The sequence below is a fragment of the Phaseolus vulgaris genome, chromosome 9 (genome assembly GCF_051622355.1).
Source record: "Phaseolus vulgaris cultivar YP4 chromosome 9, ASM5162235v1, whole genome shotgun sequence".
Lineage (NCBI taxonomy): Eukaryota > Viridiplantae > Streptophyta > Magnoliopsida > Fabales > Fabaceae > Phaseolus > Phaseolus vulgaris.
Window position 1 is genome coordinate 2,314,503 of NC_143506.1, and position 17,901 is coordinate 2,332,403.

Below are 17,901 nucleotides of genomic sequence, written 5' to 3' on the forward strand. Positions count from 1 at the left end.
AACCAGGTATGTCATTATACAATGCTTTGACTACCGAGTGTCGAATACCAAAATTGACTTGAGTGTCGGAGTGCCTTCTGCATGTACCATCTGAGTTTAGGTTACGTGAAGACCGAGAGATGAAACGAGTAGAGGAAAGGAATAAGCTTACTTGAAGAGAAAGTGAAGTGTTATCTGACCGACCGACCAAGAAATGAGAGAAACAATCTCAATAGTTTTCTGAGTCTCATCTCCGTTCGAGAAGAATCTTCCTACTAAATTTTTAAAAAATAAGTGCAACAAATCTCTCTCAAATAACAAGGCAAAGTTTTCGGACTAGTGGCAGGCATCAAATCTGAAAACCAATAAAACACTTAGCAAAGTTAAAATTCTCTTGTTATGTATCAAAAATTTGAACAATCACATACCAAAGAAATCTTTTTTCGGATTTTTTTTTTAAGTGTATAACCGTAATAGAGCGCGAGTAGGAATCTGGTAGGATAAGTGACCGAGAACTTCAATAACACGATGATCTTCGGCATCCATCGAATGGTATGACCAGGAGTTAAACTTCAAGGGTTGACTTGTCAGTAGAAAAGAAATTTTGGAGTATCGCCATCAAAGAAATATTTTCTTTCATCCTCTTTAATTAGAATTTTGAAGAAACCTCCTTTAAAATTCTTACATGAGGAAGTAAACGGTTTAAGAAACACAAATTCTAGATTTACTAATTAAAGACAACAAGCTTGGTCGTTATTGTATCTCTTAATAATGGTTCTCATGCAGAGAATGACAATTTTTCACTATGATCACTACAAAAAAATCCAGTGACCAAATCTAGAGAGAAAAAATAATTGGTCCATAATGCAAACTCCTCAATTACCTTATTCGTCTTCCGCTAATACGTATATTTTTGTGAGTACCACGACCTTCAAAACATGGAAAACAACCCCATCCCTTGAACTTCTCCCACCGGTCGATCAAATTAGAATTATCAAAATGAGGTGTCTTTTGTTGAAGGTTTAACACCTCAATATGTACAATGTTGTCAAATATTTATATTCACACGTACAGTCGACTAAGGGATGAAGGTGCAATGAAGGATAGAAAGAAGATTAATAAAAAAAATAAAATTTTTGCTCCATGGTCATATTTTAAAGTTCAAATTCCAACTAGTTTCTCGGTGCCAAACAAGTAAAGAGAAAACAGTATAAATATATCCCTAAATGAAGAAAGTTATCCATGATGTATTGTTATTCAATATAAGTTTTTGCTTATAAACTCTTCAATTTTGTTTCATATCTCTTCCTATGCTCTCCTGTACCAAAAGAATAAATTATTCATGGGTAAAAAATATTTAAGATTCTACAGTTTAAAATATTTTTTCAAATTATGTCATTCTAAATATTGAAATTGGAATTATAATATGCAATTCAAAATATATTTTTAACTATTGGAAAATATGAATGGTTAGAAGAATGTAAAGTGGTTTAGAAATGGAAGAAAATTCCAAAATTGTTGATATGTCTGTTTGGGAATCCAAAGCTAATTCCAGAGGCAGAAACAACACTGTGAATCGTGAACTTTCAGATAATAGAATTAATTATTGTACGTAATTATTGTAAGTTATCAAGGGAATGACATTTTTTTACAAGGATCACTACAAAAAATCCAGTGACCAAATCTAGAGAAAAAAATAATTGGTCCATAATTTAAATCCCTCGATTCTCTTATTCGTCTACCACTAATACGTATATTTTTGTGAGTACCACGACCTCCAAAACATGGATAGCAACCCCATCCCTTGAACCTCTCCCACCAGTCGGTCAAATTAGAATTTATCAATATCATATATATATATATATATATATATATATATATATGTTTTTGGTGGTGTTTCAGTTACTAATAAACTTAGGGATGATTATCAGTATCCTTCTCAAAATGAGGTATCTTTCATTGAAGGTATACCACCTCAATATGTACAATGTTGTCAAATATTTATTTATAATCACACGTAGAGCCGGCCAAGGGATGAATGTGCAATGAAGGATAGAAAGAAGATTAATAAAAAAAGAAAATTTTGCACCATGGTCATATTTTAAAGTTCAAATTCCAACTAGTTTCTCAGTGTCGAACAAGTACAGAGAAAATAATATAAATATATCTCTAGATGAAGAAAGTTATCCATGATGTATTGTTATTCAATATAAGTTTTTGCTTATAAACTTTTCAATTTTGTTTCATCTCTCTTCCTATGCTTTCTTGTAGCAAAAGAATAAATTATTCATGGATGAAAAATATTTAAGATTCTCCAGTTTAAAATATATTTTCAGATTATGTCATTCTAAATATTGAAATTGGAATTATAATATGCAATTCAAAATATATATTTAACTATTGGAAAATATGAATGGTTAGAAGAATTGAAAGTGGTTCAGAGATGGAAGAGAATGCCAAGATTGTTGATATGACTGTTTGGGAATCCAAAGCTAACTCCAGAGGCAGAAACAACCACGGTGAATCGTTAACTTTCATATAATAGATTTTATTCAATTAATTATTGTACGCAATTATTGTACGTGCTTGTACTGACCAGTCCTTGGCCATTGACCACCACTGGTAATATTGGGGCCATGTAAGCGGGGTCCCACGAGCAGCATGGGCCAGTATCTCGCGAAGCACGTGCGAGAAGGAACCAAAGAGTGGTCAGCCATCGATCACCAGGATGTACCGACGTGCTGCTAGACAGTGTGAAGACGTCGGACATCGGGACCCGAACAGCAGAGCTTGGCCACGAGAGGTTGATCCCATACCACACACCAGTTATTAGTAAGGGAAGAACCTAGGTCACGAGAGTCCATGCGTGTGGAGTGGATGACGCGTTCAGGCGTAACACGAGTATAGAGCCACTGGAAAAGATACGATCTTCAAGGTCCACGTTCCAGGGGCGAGCTACATGCATGGCACGTGAACAGCTAGGGCGCTCCCAAGGCAAGTGACCCCAAAGATCAGGTGCACGAGGAGATATCTAGGTGTTCACCCCGTTAGAGGTTGCACTCCAGTTAGGGAACCCACGCGCTAGGTTATCCTAAGAGTAGGTAACGACAATGCTGGGCCCACCCCCTTATAAAGCTCATTTTGGGTAAAGAGGAAACCCTAGTTTCAGTCTATATAAAGGAAAGTAACAAACTTAGCAAGGTACGCTATTCATTTGCGCAGCGTAGCTTAACACACACAGTTACTGATGGCATTTCATGAAGGTCTTCTTGAATCATGTAAGAAAAAGTGGTGCGGAAGTTATGAAGGTGTGTGAGCAAGATCCTCCTAAGAGTGGTGTTGATCTTGAAGGTGCATGATATGTATGAAGCTAGGGAGGTTCGGCCAACCCAAGGAGAGGTGAAGGAGATGAAGTTTAGAGCCTAGAATTCTAGGGAGAAGCAAAGCTTGGCACAAAATGGCAGCATAACTTTACTCACAATAAACTTGGAAAATACAAGAGATAGTGATGGAAGAGGGCCCAAGCTCACCCCACTATGAAAGCCAAAAGACTAAGACTAGCTTCACAAAGGAGCGTCTAGCCTCTCAAAGGAGCGTCTAGTCTTCCAAATGGAGCGTCTAGCTTCACAAGGGAGCGTCAAGCCATGGCTACATAAGGAGCATCTATAAAGAGTCCTAGACCGTCTAGCTTCACACACACATGAGCCAAGCTACGGTTTGGGAAAAGAAGGCTTTGTTGCATAAAGGCCCATTAGGGGTACTTAGTAGATAGGATAGTGTAGAAAGCACTTTGTGAAGGAAACATTCTAGAAACTAGGTTAGTGTGGCCGGTCATTGCACATGGCACATGGCTTAGGTTTTACATTTAATTTTTGTTTTCTTTTCATTAGAAAGTAGCTTACCTTTTACGTCCAAGATGGCCTATAAATAGGAAGGCTATCTCATTGTATTTTGGAAGTTTAATTGAGTATTGTTATGCTGCCAATTTTGTGCACTAGCTTTACTTCTCCTAGAAATCTAGGCTATAAACTTCAATCCTTCACCCTTCTCCCTTGAGCTGGCCAAACCTCTCAAACCCATACTCATCATGCACCTTCAAAGCCAACACAACTCCTAGGAGGGCTTTGTTTCACTCACCCATTGCTTCCGCATCATTTTTTTCACTACTTTGATTCAAGAAGAACACATGAAATGCCATCAGATAGCCTTCCTATTTATAGGCTATTTGGACGTAGAAGCTAAGCTAATAGCTAATGAAATGGAAACCAAATGAAATGCAAATCATAAGCCATGTGCCATGACCGGTCACACATAGAAAGCTTCTAGAAAGTTTCACTCAAATATGCTTTCTACACTACTCTAATTACTAAGTACCCCTATTGGGCCTTTATGCAACATGTACAAAGCTTTCTCTCTTCCATCCGTGGCTTCATTCACTTGGGCTTGAACATGCTTAGCCATTGACCTTGTGAGAGGACCTAGACGGTCTAGTTCCACATCTAGACGCTCCATGGGTAGCCTCCCTTCTTCACGTCCTAGACGCTCCTTCCTTGTAGCTAGACGTTCTTCTTGGTCTAGACGCTCTTCATGGTTTGGGCTTTGGCTCCCATGGCTAGATGTGCTTGGCACTCTTCCATCAGTTACAGTCTTACGATATAGTTTTGGTCTTTCCTAGCCCTAAGATTGACTTGAGCGTCGGTGCAAACGGCCTCTTGGGCGCCCTTTGTCTTTGTGTTTTTAGGCATAAAGCAAGTGTGAAGCGCAGGGATTCTGGGCGTGAGAGTGACGTAGACGCACGAAGACATATTTGGTAAACCGGCGGGAACAGTGCTCTTAATTGTTCTCGTGAAGGAATGACATTTTTCACCAGATCACTACAAAAATCATGTGACCAAATCTAGAGACAAAAAATAATTGGTCCATAATGCAAGTAACTTGATTTCCTTATTCGTCTTCCACTCACGACCTTCAAAACATGGAAAGCAACCCCATCCCTTTAACTTCTCCCACTAGTCGGTCAGATTAGAATTTATCGATATTATATATATGCTTCTGGTGGTATTTCAGTCACTAATAATCTTATGGATGATTATCAGTATCCCTCTCAAAATGAGTTGTCTTTTATTGAAGGTATAACATCTCAATATGTACAATGTTGTCAAATATTTATAATCACACGTAGAGCCGACCAAGGGATGAAGGATAGAAAGAAGATTAATAAAAAAAACAAAAAATTTGCTCCATGGTCATATTTTAAAGTATAAATTTCAACTAGTTTCTCAATGTCAAACAAGTATAGAGAAAACAGAAAACAGTATAAATATATCCGTAGATGAAGAAAGTTATCCATGATGTATTGTTATTCAGTATAAGTTTTTTCTTATAAACTCTTCAATTTTGTTCATCTCTCTTCCTGTGCTTTCCTGTAGCAAAACAATAAATTATTCATGGGTCAAAAATATTTTAGATTCTACAGTTTAAAATATATTTACAGATTATGTCATTCGAAATATTGAAATTGGAATTATAATAAGCAATTCAAAATATATGTTTAACTATTGGATATGAATGGTGAGAAGAATGGAAATTGGTTTAGAAATGGAGAGAATGCCAAAATCGTTGATATGGCTATTTGGGAATCCAAAGCTAACTCCAGAGGCATAAACAATACTGCAAACTGTGAACTTTCAGATAATAGATTTTCTGCAATTAATTATTGTACGCAATTATTGTACGTTATTATACCTCTTAATTATTCTCGTGAAGGAAATGACATTTTTCACAAGGATCACTACAAAAAATCCAGTGACCAACTCTAGAGACAAAAAATAATTGGTCCATAATACAAACTCCTTAGTGTAGATTTTTGTGAGTACCACGACCTCCAAAACATGGAAAGCAACCTCATCCCTTGAACTTCTCCCACCAGTCGGTCAGATTAGAATTTATCAATATCATATATATGCTCCTAGTTGTATTTCAGTTACTATTAGTATCCCTCTCAAAATGAGGTGTCTTTTATTGAAGGTATAGCACCTCAATATGTACAATGTTGTCAAATATTTATAATCACACGTAGAATCGGCCAAGGAATAAAGGTGCAATGCAGGATAGAAAGAAGATTGATAAAAAACAAAAAATTTGCTCCATGGTTATATTTTAAAGTTCAAATTCCAACTAGTTTCTCAGTGCCAAACAAGTACAGAAAAAAGGGTATAAATATATCCCTGGATGAAGACAATTAGCATGATGTATTGTTATTCAATATAAGTTTTTGCTTATAAACTCTTCAGCTTTGTTTCATCTCTCTTCCTATGTTTTCTTGTAGCAAAATAATAAATTATTCATGGGTCAAAAATATTTAAGATTCTACAGTTTAAAATATCTTTTCAGATTATGTCATTCTAAATATTGAAATTGGAATTATAATATGCAATTCAAAATATATGTTTAATTATTGGAAAATATTAATGGTGAGAAGAATGGAAAGTGGTTTAGAAATGGAAGAGAATGTCAAGATTCTTGATATGACTGTTTGGAAATCCAAAGCTAACTCCAGAGGCAGAAACAACATTGCTTATCCTTAACTTTCAGATTATAGATTTTCTTAAAGTAATTATTGTACGTACTCTTAATTGTTCTCGTGATGAGAATGACATTTTTATGTCATCATTTACATATTTGTACGTTGGTATTTAATTGACATTGGAAGTAATAATGGATTAAATATCTTGTTTCATATAAATATAGTTTGCCTCTCTTTCATAAAAAACGTTGCACAATAATGTCAAGAAAATAATCAGTAGTGGGTTGTCGGGTGAGTGGAGGAGAAAGGGAATGAATGGTAAGAATAATGAAAAGCAGTTTGGAGATGGAAGAGAATGTCATAATTGTTGATATGCTTGTTTGGGAATCCAAAGTTAACTCCAGAGGTACAAACAACACTGCGAATCGTGAACTTTCAAATAATCGATTTTCTTGAATTAATTATTGTATGCAATTATTGTACGTTATTATACCTCTTAATTGTTCTAGTGAGGGAATGCCATTTTTCACCCGGATCACTACAAAAATTCTAGTGACCAAATCTAGAGACAAAAAATAATTGGTCCATAATGCAAACCCATTTCCTTATTCGTCTTCCGATAATACGTATATTTTTGTGAGTACCACGATCTCCAAAACATGGAAAGCAACCCTATCCCTTGAACTTCTCCCACCAGTCGGTCAGATTAGACTTTATCGATATCATATATATGTTCCTGGTGTGATTATCAGTATCCCTATCAAAATGAGGTATCTTTTATTGAAAGTATAGCACCTCAATATGTACAATGTTGTCAAATATTTATAATCACATGTAGAGCCGACCAAGGGATGAAGTTGCAATGAAGGATAGAAAGAAGATTAATAAAAAAACAAAATTTTTGCTCCACGATCATATTTTAAAGTTCAAATTCCAACTAGTTTCTCAGTGCCGAACAAGTACAGAGAAAACGGTATAAATATATCTCTAGATGAAGAAATTTACTCATGATGTATTGTTATTCAATATAATTTTTTGCTTATAAACTCTTCAATTTTGTTTCATTTCTCTTCCTATGCTTTCTTGTAGCAAAAGAATAAATTATTCATGGGTCAAAAATATTTAAGATTCTACAGTTTAAAATATATTTTCATATTATGTCATTCTAAATATTGAAATTGGAATTATAATATGCAATTCAAAATTTATTTTTAACTATTGGAAAATATGAATGGTGAGAAGAATGGAAGGTGGTTTAGAAATGGAAGAGAATTTCAAGATTGTTGATATGGCTGTTTGGGAATCCAAAGTTAACTCCAAAGGCAGAAACAACATTGTGAATCGTTAACTTTCAGATAATAGATTTTCTGTAATTAATTATTGTATGTGCGCTTAATTGTTCTCGTGAAGGGAATGACATTTTGATGTCATCATTTACGTATTTGTACATTGGGAAAAAGCTTGCATAGAATCTCAACCATTAGGATGAAGTTGGGTGTGAGCAATAGTTAGATAATTTAGTACACCCATTTGAAATTCGCTTAAAGGAAATCGAACGTGAAGATCAGTAAAAAAACACTCATAAAAATAAAAGAATTCACAATTATCGTCTTCACGACCATGGCAAACATTATCAATATCTCCAGTTCGCCGAAAAGAAATTATATCATCAACAACATTAGGAGAATAAATGTGAGTATTTGAAAGAAAATCACGAAGATCTTTAGAAAAACGATACCGAGAGAAAAATTCTCGGACCTTAGGATTGACCCAATTATAACCGAGACGAAGGTTTGTCCTTGTTATAGTCCTCTCGGCTTTTTTGGTTTCAACGTCTATCATCGCTTCGTTGGAATCTTTCATACATGAAAGAGTAGAAGATGATGAGGCCGAATCTGCATCTTGATTGGCTCGTATTACTCTTTCAGTAGATTCCCCACCCGCGCTCGAAAACCCGTAAATTCATCAGAAACGGAAAGAGAGTTGGAAATAGACATTATACCTTTAATGCAATTTGTTAGAACTCTCAGAAATAAGAATACAAGAAAGTGTAAAAAGGAACAAATGAGTTTAGATATTTATAACAACAACAAATTCTTGCATTTGAAAGGTCACGACATCTTAACCATTAAAACGTTTTGCATCCAACAGTCAGATGTATCTGCCACATCAAGTCAATCGTTGTGATCGAGAAAAAAAACATATAAAATGAGACCTTTAATACAAAATCAAAATGATTTGAAAAAAAGATTTTCGTCTGACAAAATTTAAATACACTTTTTCCTTTAATTTTAGGCATAATGTCTTTTTAAAACAAAATCCTCATGCAGGGGGGCTAGTGTATTGTTAGGCCGAGAGATTTGACCGAAAGGATACACTGAAAAGTATAGTCGAAAAATATATATGTAAAAAAGTTAAATGTAAAATATATATATATATATATATATATATATATATATATATATATATATATAATAAATATGGTTATTGTAGCAAGGCCCAACATGATAAGGTCCAAATTAATAGGTGTGTTTAAAAAGATATTGGGTACAAAAAGAAAGGCTCAAGTAGGTTATGAGTCCAATAAGAAAACACTATAAATAGGACATCAGTCTAAGAGGTAAGTAGAGTGATTTTTATCTGATGATTGCATAAATTGTTTCTGACTTTGGCATCGGAGCGCCTTACAGGTATACACACCCAACCGTGAGAGGAGATCGGGAAGAGAAGCCGAAAGATGCAGTAGATCCAGCCCAATCCGAGAGTCCAACCTGAAGAGCCCAATTAGAGAGTCCAACCCGAAGAGTCAAATCCGAGAGTCCTATCCGAGAAGTTAGTGTATTCAGCTTGAAGAGAGTTTTTGCCCCTTTTGAAAAAACAAAATATTTATATATATATATAATATAGTATTATCACATGGGACATTTTACACATCATTAATATGATATATATTTTCATAACGCCATAATTTGTCTAAGAAATAGTGTTTCCACGTCATATGGAAGAGTGTAAAATATTTTGTAGGGAGAGAAGATAAAAGTTAGAAAGATGTGTAATAATGATTTAGGGATTGAGTTGAAGGGAGGTTCTGATTCCACACTCTAAAATGTTGACGGAATATCATATCATATCCATTCTCTTTTCCACGGAAATAAATTCCCAACCCAAGGAACGGAACATCTCCAACACCCCCTACGTTTCATCCTCGTCAATAAAGCAAAGAATCAGATAAAAAGGCATCTAGCCGATAAAAAATAATAATAATAACAATAACATTTTCTAGTTTATTAATATGATCTTGATTTATTTGATAATAATGTCTTGTTTTCAATTATATTTAAATATAAAAATAACCCTTCTTGATAGTTTGGATTGTTGTTATTCGATCATGTAATGGATGTTATATCATGTGAGCACACATAATATAAAAATTAAAGTTTGACTTAAACTACACCACAGTTAAATTAACTCAATGATGTAATGTTTTAATTAAATGACAACGAACAAATTAAAATTGGAAATCCACCGAATAGCATTGCTCTGATCCTGACGTGTCGTTATAAAATAATAAAATACTTTATGCGTTGCTGCGTAAGGAAGATGCATACAGAAAAAATAAAATAAATGGAGCGAAAAAGACATGTGATCAATGATGTTATAAAAAAATAAACTTAAATGTAGTGAGAAAGATATTAAAAAGATGATATAACAAAACAAAAATATTAAGAACCTTTTATTAATTAATTAATTTGTGTATATTTTAATTCAACAGGAACTAAATGAATGAGGTAACTTTTATAAAAACTAAGTTTACAAGTTTATTGAAATTAAACATATAATGATCTAACCGTTATTAATGGTGTGAATTTAAGTGTGATATCGCATTATTATGTTAATTATTATCGTTTGAAATATTATATATTTTAAAATTTTATTTTTAAAGGTATTTCAAATTATTAAAGGATAAATATGTATTTAAAATTTGATTAGTCTTAACGGTTTGAGTGACGTCAGCCTATTTAAGAGTATTGAAATATTTTAAATATACATTCATTTCTTAATGTTTTTATCATTTGTCTGAGACCGAATATTTCTTATTTAATCACTCAGGTTCTTGTTTCTTCTAATGTTCGAGAGGGTGAGGTATCTGCAAAGATGCTCCGACGGTCAAGTTAATGAGAATTATTTTTATGGTTCAATTCCGAGTCAGAAGTAACATTACCTTTCACCTTGAGGGGACCCCTTATATTTATATTGTTCTATTGGGTTTATCCCTAATGAGGATTAACGCTTTTACCCATTTGTTATGATACGTACAACATTTTGTTGTTAGACTGTTCGGTTATCTGGCAACTCGGATGCTTACCGGTATTGTTACAGAACGGCTTTCAACCTTCCCGATCAAGCTTTTGATTCTTCGTCGATTCTATTCGCCGATCCTAGACATAATACTTAACATTCTCAAAAACATACGCAATTTAAGCTCCAAAGCGGATAATAACGACATTAATCTTAATAATATTGAAATATCAAAATAATTATAAAAAAAACATACTCCTCGTATAAACCATATATAACTATAATGAAGTGATATAAAGTATTTTAAAAATCTTTAAAAAAATTATAATTACACTTATAATATCATTTTCTCAGTATATAATAGAAAATAAAACATTATAATTACACTATATAACGAAAACTAATAAAAACTAAAATATATATAACCCAAATTATTTAATTGATGTCATTCGAGAAACATTAACTCTCAAATAGACTATATTAAATTTAAATATTTAAAACTAATACATATAATATCTTTAAAAAATTATCATCAAATTGATTGTGTAAAAGCTAATTGTATATTTTAAGACATATCATAACTAACATGAGAGATGATAACTTCACATACCCATTAAATTTTAATGACTATTCACATTGAGTATATGGTAGGAAGGAATTTCCATAAACTTTATATTCATGACACAATTATATATGTGATTTAGATTATAAATAAAAGTCTAAATATTCCTCGTTACATAATGTAATACTTTCATTATAATCATATACAATAACATTATCTTTTTAGTAATTTACCAATTTGTATCTAGTTATTCATTTCATCTTTTTTTCAAAATATTCGTTAACAAAATATCAAACATTTCATGAAATAAAACACCTAAAATAAAAAAAAAAAATCATTAATTATGACTATACAACATAGCATTCAAAAAGTTAGTTTGAGCAGTCACTCAAAACCTCCTCGTTTTAGTAATATTTTATAGTAAAACTTCATTTTCTCTCGATGATTACCTCACTAATAAAGTAGTCTCGGAACTTCATTTTCTCTCGATGATTACCTCACTAATAAAGTAGTCTCGGAAGTCAGATCTTTTTCGCTTAAACGAGAAGTTTTAGAGTTGAAAACTTTGTTCTCATATCCATATAAGATACACCTCGCACATTTGATATAAACAAATAAAAATACCTCTAAAATAAATTAAATAAATTATTCAAAATAGTCAATACTCTTTAAACTAATTTAAAATCAATATTTCAAGTTTAAAATTTGAATTTGTATCCCAAAATTATATTTAAATCTAACTATTATTTAACTTCACATTAACGAACAAATAAACCAAAAACTTAAGTACATGAATATATGTTTAGAAACTTATTATTCATGAAATTTAAACTCTCTACACTAAACTAAAGTATACTTCCTCATCCAAGAAATATAACAATTATATATATATATATATATATATATATATATATATATATATATATAAAACAAATGTCATACTAAAACTCCCAATTCTCCATTCACTTTATAATTATATAAAATACAAAGTACAACTACCATTAGATAAGTTTCGAAAATACCAGCACCATTCAATCAAGTATATACCTTCCTAAAATAAACATTAAAAAAACCAAGAGATCAAACTCACTCAAAATTTCCAAATTTCAATTTAATGGCACATAATAATATAATAGGTCCGAAAATTTCAATTATTCAACAAATTATAAATTATTAACCAATTTCTATAAACGTGTAATATAAAACTAAATTAGTTTTTTTCACCTTTGGTTTCTTGTACTGTAAGGTATTTACAAGTTAGAGGAAATGAAAGTAAAAACATAGTAATATTCCAAAGCTTGAAATCTTAACCAACCAAACATTTTATTATAAAACTCAACCTAAAAAAAAACCCATTTTTATCCACAATCCCAATAGCACGCACATATATAAGGAGAAAAGATGATTGAGAAACTTGTTCAATGTTACACTCCAATTTTTTTGTTCAAAATTCTCTTGAAACCATCGATTAAATAATAAAGAAGGATAAAAGACAATGAAAGAAAAAAGATGTCAGCGATTTTAGAGAGAAATAAAATAAGTAACACAATAAAGTAAAGAGATACAATAAAAAAATACAATGAAACGGATAAAAGAAAAATAATTATTTTTAGTCAGAGATTAAATTAAACTTAAATTTCACCACTTTAATATAGTATTAAAAATATTAAGATTTTATCTTAATCGAAATTAGTTGAATCATCATTGTTATCGAGTTCTCTTTATTTTCAAACTGAATAATAATATAGAATAAAAATATTTTATAAAATCTAATAATGTTATCAATATTTTTTAAATTATATTCCATCAGTTAAAAAAATTATACTCATAATTTTCGTTTTAATTACAAAATAGTAGTTTTTACTTATTATTGTAGTAAATTAAAATATTCTTACTAATAAAAAATGTTTTATTTTATTAGTCTAATTATTTTATTCAGTAATAAGAATATTTTTATTGCCGAATTATATTAAAACATGAAATTACCCGTATTGCTAGAGATGTATTATAATTATTTAATAATGTCATTAATATCAAAGCTTACACTTTTTTTCCCTTTTTAATTATAATATTCAAATTAAAAATAGTGTTGACTTTTTTAATAAAAGTAATTAATTTTTTAATTATAATTAATTAAACCATCTTATCTTTCAATTAACATAAATGACTTCAGTTTAGAATTTTTTATTGAAAATTATTTAAATATATAATTTAAAATTATTTTATATTAACCGGAGACATAGTTTCACCATTTTGATAAAGATAGTGAGAGTATAATAAGTTTGAATTTTTAAAAATGAAGCAATTAAGTTAATCTAAATATGTAATGTTTTAATTAATAAGAAACCTCAAACACTCCTATATGATTTTATAAAATATTTATTAGATTTTTAATAATTCTAGTACGGTTATAACATAATTTTAAAAAAAATACATTAATTTTTTAAAAATTTAAATTTTATTATATAAATTATTATTATGATTATAAAATTAAAAAACAAATATTTGTGAACCAATTATTAAAAACATCTTTCTGTTTAAAAAAATAATTTAGAACATATTTATGCACATAAATCTTTATTATCAATTTATATAATTCATAATTATATAATATATAGATTTGTGTTTCAGTGTTCTACAAATATGGTTACCTCACTGAAATTAAAATTGAAAACCCACCCAATTGTATTAATATTATGAATTCTGACGTGTTGTAGACATTGGATTCTCCAAAAGACACAAGAAATACTTAATGTGAGAATTCAGGAGTTATCCTACCAAAGACATACGTGGATACACGAAGAAGTAGAAAGAGGAAAGGCCAAGCGATAGTAATGTAATAATAAAAAAAGGGGTCAATTACAATTTTGGGTTTCCTATTTTATCTAAATTATAATTTTAGTCCCTTTTTAAAATTAAATAAATTATCTTCTCATGTTTAAAAAAATAATTTAGTTTTAAGATCCATCATATATAATTTATTTCTTTTATTTTAATTCAAGCATTTGTACCTTTAAAAAAATCTTAATATAAATATAGTTTTTAATTTCTAATCCCTTGATTGAATCGTTAATAATCTCTTGTTGCCAGTAAAAAAAAACTCTATCCATGATTATTGTTACCTTAATAACAAAAATATCTCTAGTAAAGATATAATATATATATATATATATTACCCTAATTGAATTCTCATTATATTTTATTATTATTATTCTGGAGACTTTCTCTACAATTACGCCATTGGCTTAAATTATGAAAAGATAAATAAAAAAACTACCAATAAAAAGAGAAGGCAAGTTAAGTGAAATTATGGAAGGAGGAGAATAAATATATTATAATGATAAAATAAATAAAAAATTAGAAGGTGGGGGAATCTTGGGAATGAGAAAGGGTCAAAAAGAGTTGTTTGGTGGGTCCGAGGAAGAACTAAGAAAAGGCAGAGGAAAGTGTTTGTGTTTTAAATATCAATACTCTTAACCCTACTTTCTTCTCCTCCTATTCTTGTTTTTCTTCTTATCATGGCCGCTTCTAATTTCTCTACCCTCTGCTCTTCTTCACACTCCAAACCCTCCTCTTTCCCTTTCTGCAACACACAAAGCTTCGTCACCACCACCAACAACAATAACACTCTTTTTCTCAGCAACACCAACTCCCTCCAAACCCTTCTCTCTCATTCCACTCACAACCCCCGCTACCTTCTGCCTCTCCCATGCACCAAAGCCACAAACACTTTCGCCTCCTTAGATGATGATGACGAAAAGCCCCGCGAAGAGTGCGGCGTTGTGGGCATCTACGGCGACCCAGAAGCCTCCCGTCTCTGCTCCCTCGCCCTCCACGCCCTCCAGCACCGTGGCCAGGAAGGCGCCGGCATCGTCGCCGCCCACGACAACCTCCTCCACTCCGTCAACGGAGTTGGCCTCGTTTCTGACGTCTTCGACGAGTCTAAGCTATCTCAGCTACCTGGTTCCTCCGCCATTGGCCACGTCCGCTACTCCACCGCTGGCCACTCCAAGCTGTGCAACGTCCAACCTTTCGTCGCCGGCTACCGTTTCGGCTCTGTCGCCGTCGCGCACAACGGAAACTTCGTGAACTACCGCTCCTTACGCGCCAAACTGGAAGACAACGGGTCTATCTTCAACACGACCTCCGACACCGAGGTCGTCCTACACCTGATCGCCACCTCCAAGCACAGACCTTTCTTACTCAGAATCGTTGACGCCTGCGAGAATCTGAAGGGTGCGTACTCTCTGGTGTTCCTCACGGAGGACAAGCTGGTGGCCGTGAGGGATCCCTTCGGGTTCCGACCTTTAGTGATGGGAAGGAGAAGCAACGGCGCTGTGGTTTTCGCCTCGGAGACATGCGCGCTGGATTTGATCGAAGCGACGTATGAGAGAGAGGTGAACCCAGGTGAGGTTGTGGTGGTGGACCACACTGGAATCCAATCCCTCTGCCTCGTGTCTCATCCAGAGCCAAAGCAATGCATCTTCGAGCACATATACTTTGCCCTTCCCAACTCTGTTGTCTTCGGGAAGTCTGTGTATGAGTCTAGGAGAAAATTTGGGGAAATATTGGCCACTGAGAGCCCCGTCGAATGCGATGTTGTGATCGCGGTTCCTGATTCTGGGGTGGTGGCTGCGCTTGGTTACGCTGCAAAAGCTGGGGTTCCCTTTCAGCAAGGGTTGATAAGGTCGCACTATGTCGGGAGGACTTTCATCGAGCCCTCGCAGAAAATAAGAGATTTTGGAGTGAAGCTTAAGCTGTCACCTGTGCGTGCCGTGCTTGAAGGGAAGAGGGTTGTGGTGGTGGATGATTCCATTGTGAGGGGCACCACATCGTCCAAGATTGTGAGGCTGATAAAGGAGGCGGGTGCTAAGGAGGTCCACGTGAGGATTGCGTGTCCACCCATTATTGGGTCGTGTTACTATGGTGTGGACACGCCGAGTAAGGAGGAATTGATTTCCAACAGGATGAGTGTGGAGGAAATGAAGGAGTTCATTGGGTGTGATTCCCTCGCTTTTCTTCCCTTGGATAGGTTGAAGATGCTGTTGGAGGATGATTCTCCTAACTACTGCTATGCTTGTTTCTCCGGTAAGTACCCTGTTCAGCCCGAGGAACATGAAACCACGAGCCTCCATGAGTTTGATTGGGACGATGCTTTGAATAATGGGAGTTTGAAACCTATTGAGGAGGAGGGTTGGGTTAGAAACCAGGAGGGAGTGTCTGAGGATAAGATTGTTAGTGTCTGAGAAATGGTAATGCTTATGTTCTGTTACGTTGGGTAAGCTAAGTGGATGTTCGCCATTGGGTTGAGTACATAAATATGTCAACCCTCAAACTACTACTATTACATCTACCTATAACTATACACAGTACTCTGGATTCTCAAACCGCCCTGCTTAATAAGCAATGTTTGTTGGTCTGCAAGTGTGTTGAGATATGCATATATGGAGCTCTTTCCTTGTTTAGAATTGGAGGGACACACCAGATTAAATTCTGAAATTATGATATTTGTCAATGTACTTCCTGAAATTACTCAAATACTATAAACTTTGAAGCATAGTTGTTTCAAACATTTAAGGGACCGATAATGACTGTTAATTTTAATTTCTCTATATCTATCTGAGTATATAACACTAGTTAAGAGGAGGAATCTGTTTAAATTTGATCCGTAGTCAATCTAATATTTTTTTAATTATGTTTTCGTACATCTTTAAACAAGTTATAACTTTTGATTTGTTGTTATAATTAAATTATTAAAAATTGACGATATGCTTGGTTGGATAAGTGCAAGGTCATAATATTAAAATTAGTTCCTAGTGATAATCGATTGGTTTTGTTGCCAATGGCATCGCCTTATAGGCGGGATATCGCATTTTTTTTACAAAACACAAAAAAGTACAAATAAATGTGATGATCCCAAAGTTTATAAAAAGATGCTGTTGTGTAAATGTGCCGTACCAAAATAACGAAATAATACTTTGAAGTAATAGCAGAAACATCTCAACCCAAAAAGAAAAATATTAAGTGATGTTGATCCCAAATTAAAATATATAATAAAATTGCTCTTGGTTTCAAAAATAAAGAAAAGTGCCTCTAAGTAAGAAAGAGAAAAATATCTATCCAAAATTTAGAAAAAATCGAGCTTTACAGAACGTGAGGTTAATACTAAATTTTAAAAAAATGTTGCTTTACGTAGAATAGAGAAGCATCATTGCCCAAAACAGAGAAAAAAACATGTTAAAAAACAAAACGCCGATCCAAAACAAAATAATAATAACTGTTATTTCGGGATTGTCCTCGAACGAAAAAAATAAAAAGCACGTACAGAATACCTTTTTGATTTTCCTTTGTTTCCATGTTGTAACGATTGTCAGCATATTAATACCTTGATTCATTCGTGTCATTCTATTAGTGTGGTCGAATTAAGTATTGTCACTTATCAAGATGCTTCACTTATAGCATGTTACCACGAATAGAATGGTCGATCACACGTGTTTGGCCCACTTTTTTCCCACCAGTTTTGAATGAATGCTGA

The 17,901-nt window shown here is 33.2% G+C and overlaps 1 protein-coding gene across 1 annotated transcript; it reads left to right on the forward strand.

Moving 5' to 3' along the window:
• Positions 1 to 14,678: 14,678 nt before the first annotated feature.
• On the forward strand, positions 14,679 to 16,938 carry ASE2 (GLN phosphoribosyl pyrophosphate amidotransferase 2). The gene has a single exon (XM_068623827.2). It carries the CDS (start codon positions 14,885 to 14,887, stop codon positions 16,610 to 16,612), a length of 1,728 nt encoding a protein of 575 aa, XP_068479928.2. The 5' UTR covers positions 14,679 to 14,884; the 3' UTR covers positions 16,613 to 16,938.
• The last annotated feature ends 963 nt before the right edge of the window (positions 16,939 to 17,901 follow it).